This window comes from Perca flavescens, chromosome 15 (assembly GCF_004354835.1).
Source record: "Perca flavescens isolate YP-PL-M2 chromosome 15, PFLA_1.0, whole genome shotgun sequence".
In the NCBI taxonomy this organism is placed as follows: Eukaryota; Metazoa; Chordata; class Actinopteri; order Perciformes; family Percidae; genus Perca; species Perca flavescens.
The window spans coordinates 28,726,134-28,731,668 of record NC_041345.1 but is presented as its reverse complement, the minus strand read 5'-3'; the positions used below and the strand labels follow the sequence as shown (position 1 = coordinate 28,731,668).

The 5,535-nt window shown below is 40.0% G+C and overlaps 1 protein-coding gene across 1 annotated transcript; it reads left to right on the top strand.

Annotated features, from left to right (window-relative positions):
- Nucleotides 1–411: 411 nt before the first annotated feature.
- Nucleotides 412–3,888, top strand: LOC114569923 (guanine nucleotide-binding protein G(I)/G(S)/G(O) subunit gamma-5). The gene is made up of 3 exons (XM_028600076.1): nt 412–583; nt 3,085–3,213; nt 3,390–3,888. Exons 1-2 carry the CDS (start codon nt 491–493, stop codon nt 3,208–3,210), a joined length of 219 nt encoding a protein of 72 aa, XP_028455877.1. The 5' UTR covers nt 412–490; the 3' UTR covers nt 3,211–3,213; nt 3,390–3,888.
- The last annotated feature ends 1,647 nt before the right edge of the window (nt 3,889–5,535 follow it).

Below are 5,535 nucleotides of genomic sequence, written 5' to 3'. Positions count from 1 at the left end.
CCGGTTAGCATGTTGTGAGTAAAAGTGAGCCAACAAAAGCCCCCAAAAAAAACAACCTAATTACTTGCACTGAGACAAAAAATGCGTTGGCCCACCTATCTACAGCCAGGGTAGATCGTGATAAGCCCTATTTCAACAAACGGTGGCGTATTCCTTTAAGGAAGCACTTTTCCTTTAAGCAAACAACTTCATGTTTTTACAATAACCATAATAACAATTAAACATTAGTCCATTAGTCATAGTCACAACATACTCCAATATAGATCGTGATTTTAAATAGAAAACAAGTTTATAAAATATGATGCATAGTGTGTGTGCGCATGTGTGTGCGCGCGTGCGCGTGTGTGTGTGGGTGGGGCGAGTAAAAGTGAAGTGAATAGGCTTTTTATTTTGAAAGTTTTGACCGGAAGATGTGTTTTATCCCAGCCCCGAACCGAAACATGAATGTAGCTCACTACTTGGTCACTTTCGCTGTCATTTGGACTCCGTCATGTCGAACAATAGCGCCGCCAACAGCAGTTTAGTCCTCGCCCAGAAGGCAGTGAAACAGCTCCGTCTGGAGGCCAGTGTCCGTCGGATAAAGGTAGGATAGGTGTAGCCTACACACAACTCTCAACACTTCCATTAAACTGTACATCAAAGCTCTCCTGTGCGCGTGACTCCAGCTCTGGCGGCGCGCATCATGAGCTGCAACTAATTCCTATCCATCGCTGTCAATGGACACACATTTGTAGCGTAGTAGGCTAGTCAATATTTTCTTTTAGAGTAGCCTACCTTCATCGACTGGGGTAAAACCATAGCTTTAAAGTTTAAAAAAAAAAAAGTTTTTTAGACTACCTTGTGCGGTTACTAGCCTACAAACAACATTGAAAAAGTCTCTTCTTTTTTTTTAACTCTTGACTATTATCCTCATACTTAAGGAATACACTTTTTACATTTAGGTTCAGACATAATAAGTCATGCAAAAGGCCAGAGAGTGTAGGCTACTTGTGGATGGTGTGCAGTGTAGAGCCTATGTGAACAGACTTTTCTCTGCTAGTGCAGCACAGTGATAGCTTTGTTGATTGTGCTGCTGTGTGTGACTGGTGTGATTGTTGGGTGGCTACTTATTTTAGAACAGAAGTCAGACGTCACTTTCGCTTACTAACCCTAACCCCCCTTAGCCCACCTGTGTGTGTGTGTGTGTGTGTGTGTGCGTGTGTGTGTCTGTCTGTGTGTGTGTGTGTGTGTGTGTGTGTGTGTGTCTGTGTGTGTGTGTCTGTGTCTGTGTACACGTTGCCCTTATTCCGAAAAAGACGATATTCCGACTAGGCTGTTTACCTGGCTAATGAAAATGAGTATTCCACTAATATTCCCGTTTAGGTTACATGTAGCCATGCTAAATACTACTTTAAAAAAAGTTTTCCACCGGTGGCGGACTTGTTGGACCGTGCGAACACAGCGTCCCTCTTTCATTCCTTTAACCAGCTTTTGGAAAAGGTCGGCGTAGTAGGGATGTGTGCGCATATCCAAAAACCTGTTGATAGGCTACCCAAGTTTTTCAGCCTTGCAAACTGTTGGCTGGTTGGTTTGTGTACAGCAACGCACAGAGCTGACCATAAACCTGCGGTAAAAAAAATAAAAAATATTCTGTCCAAAGAATGCCTCTAAAACCAGAATAATATCGGCATACCCCATATGTCTTAATCGGAAAATGCTACTAAAGGCTAAAAGGCTACTGAGTGTTTCCCAAAGCAAGATGATTTTTTTTTTTGTCCACCATCTCTAAACCAATTAGCCTAATCGATTATCAAAATAGTTTGCGATTAACTTAGTTGACAACTAATCATTGATTATTGTTTGCAGCGCTACATGTATACATTTCCTTTCCTTTTACATTCTGTTTACATTCAGTTGTATTCATTTAGACAAATTATATTACTTCATTTATTTGTATATATTTAAGCCTTTTTTTTTTTTTTGTCATAAATTTAGATTTTGCTTTAACTTGTGTGTCTTTCTTGTTATTTAATGAGCATTCTTGGAGGGTGCTTGAGACTGAAGATTTCCATTGCCAATGACTACTTCTGTTATTGTTGTGCACATGACAATTAAAGACCCTTGAACCTTGAACTAGTTTCAAGTGTGAGCCTGTGTTAACCAGCCAGCAGTAAACTGCCGGGGAGCACTCAGAAGAATTAAATCACAGAAGAATTTTAACCCAGTCTACAAAGTCTTGGAATTAGTGACGGTCCAAACAGTAGGGTCAAATCATATAGGCCAACAATGAAGGTTCAACTGATAACTGTGGTGGGAGGTAAATGGATATCTAAAGTCCATGTACGCAACATTCAAAACATTAATATAGCAGTAAACAATTATGCATGCTATGTAAATATATGGCGGAGCAATGGCGTCCTGAGTAGAGAATGAAGTCACACTGTGGATGTATAATAATATGCGGTACGATATGCGGCCCATAGACTTTACATCGTGGTGACGTCGCAGGTTTTTAAATCGCTCTACATTAAACATTAAAAGTCCAGGGGTACAAAAATCAGATGGAAAGAGTCCTAATCAGTTTGCAGTTCGAGGTGTCCTGTCAACAGATACAGACGTCTCTTTTACAGTGCTGGCCATTTGGGGAAATGCTTTTTGGGCCGCAGGGGGGATTCCATAGACTGTAAATATTAAAGTCACACACCCTCTGTGTGTGTTGTAACCCGAGCTCCTCTGTTTTTGGTTTTGATAGCCGATCCGGTGAGCCCCTCCCTTTTGGCGTCTGCTTGACGACCTGGGAATGGTTGTTGAAACGGTTGGGGCTGCTTACCTAACTTTGTAATTTATTTATTATTAATAAATGTTCGAAATGAAAGAATAAATCAAATCAAAACTAGGAGGAAAAATTGGGATTTGTGGCCACTATCACAAAATCAGGGAGTGTACAGTACTTTCTAAAATGTATTCCCTTACTGTATTGCCAAAATATTGGCTAATCGGCAAAAAAGTTTTGGGGATACTCAGGTCTACTCTGTATTATGGACAGTGTAACTGTGTCTAGCTTTAGTGCTCCTTCTGTAACCAACTGATGTGTGTGTGTTACAGGTCTCTCAGGCTGCTGCAGAACTGAAGACCTTCTGTTTGCAAAATGCCCACAAAGACCCTCTCCTCACTGGGGTGCCCTCCAGCGATAACCCATTCAGGCCTCCCAAGTCATGTGTCCTCCTCTGACGTGTGAGTGTAGCTCTCTTTGCTTCGCTTGAATTGATCCGATATTTTTAGATTCCTAAATTTGTCTTTTTCTGCCCCTCTAATAAATTTTCTTTTGTACCTCATGCAACAACGAGCCTGCTGTCTTTTCGAGCACAAGACCCAACTCTTGAAGCTAAATGTATTCCTTCTCTTTTCAGGGCTTTGAAGGAGTGCAAAACACTCAAACAGATTCCTAATAATGTGGATTTCTGTCATGTGCCTGCTGCCTCGGAAGATAAAGAAGCCAAGAAACACACACACACACACACACACACACACACACACACACACACACACACACACACACACACACACACACACACACACACACACAGGAATGAGGCGGACAACTTTCAGCTGAAAACTTGAGTAAATGTATATTTTGATGATATGCTCTTTCAGGAGGTCTATACTATGTTAGATTTACACAACAGGCCTTTAATGCTAATTCTGTTTTGATAACCATATCCGTAACCATAGTTTTTGACCACTTGTTCACTCCTGATTTTACAATAGAACTACACTTTTTTTCACTGGTTGTTATTGTGGGGCGAAAAAAGATCCTGGAATTGATGACTGAAAAGACCTATGAAAGACATTGACATGGGGTACTTTCCATAAGATCATCTCTCAATGCAAATCAAACCAGCTATTAGGCTAACTGGAATAAAACCATGCCAATCTCTAGGTGTGGTGAAGGGTGTGTGATGATGTGGGGGGGCTATTTTAATTCCAAAGGCCAAGGGAACTTCCTGGATTCATGAAATAACTGGCCTTTAAAAATAAACATCTGCCTGCCTCTATGGGAATTTAACATAGGGGTGTACTTACTTATGCCTCCTGTATTTTAAGGAAAAACATTTATTTATTTACGATACATTATTCATTCACAAAGAAAATTGGTGTCCTTAAAAGGATGGATTTGTCCTCGTTTTTTTCAATTAAGATCAATTTCAAAAAGCTTATTTTTTTTTTAGTCAACTTTAGCATGGGTTCATAAACTTATGAGATCCACTGTATTTCTATTTATGAACGTCGCCCAAAGCAGATCTAAAAAAAACAAACCCCTGCTTTGACATTTTCTTTCAAAACCGAAAGCACAGAGAGTTAAAAAATATAAAGGATTCTTTTTTGGCAAACATAGCCTACTCTATAAAGCAAAATAAACCTTTGGTAGGGAAAAGAGGAAGTATGGAAGCCTGATAAGCTGTTGAACCTTGATGGGCGTATTGCTTATCTTGTTGCTCACAGTGTGAGCAGAAACCTTATCTCACGTGCACAGTTTTAATCCCTCATTAAAAGTTATCATGTGTTTGTTTTTGCCACTGGTCCACGATGCTGTATCTGGCATGAATGTTTGCATTTTACTCTACCAAACTTTAATTTCACTGCAAAAAATGTTTTTCTGGTAAAATAAGATCACATAATTGATGTTACCTTTTAGCGCTCGTTTTTCCCAAGATGTCATTATCTGATGTCGCATAAGCATAGAATCATACTTACCTATGTTTGAAACATAAAGCTGACCTTACTAAAGTACCAATGACAAACTCTTCACAGTGTCCATGTTCTTTGAGTGGAATGAAACATGAATATGCTGTTTTACAATCGCAAGCTGAAAATTGGACAGTTAGGAGAAGAAAACCTAGCTTCCTGTTATATTTGAGTGCACATAATGCTGTATAAAGAATCCAGCAAGTGCTTTACAATAAATACGTCATGGTAACATGCCTAACTGTTGACCTTTATACAGAATGTCAGGATTATTTGTTGTTTAATATGCTATACTTAATGGAGCCTATGTATATCATTATAACACATTTAATTCTTACCACAATCATTTTGTCATGTTTTGATTATTTTCTTCTTTCAATTATTGAAGTAATTTTACATGTATTTACATGTACATATGGTGGATATGGTAGGGTAATACTTTGTTAATTAATTTTAAGATTATTTTTTGGGGCATTTTTAGGCCTTTATGTGGATAGGACAGCTTAGACTTGAAAGGGGAGAGAGATGGGGAATGACCTGCAGCAAAGGGCCGGAGGTCGGAGTCGAACCTGCGTCGAGGAGTAAACCTCTACATATAGGCGCCCGCTCTACCAGGTGAGCTAACCACAGGTCAGAGTCGAACCCTGGACCTCTGCGTCGAGGCATAAACGTCTAAATATATGTGCGTCTTCTCTACCTACTGACCCATACCGGCCACGGGGCCCGGTAATCATTATTTGCGGTGGTGACAAAAGTCGTGACGTATGCCACCTGTGTTTACACGATATCCACCTTGAGCCGCCAGGTGGC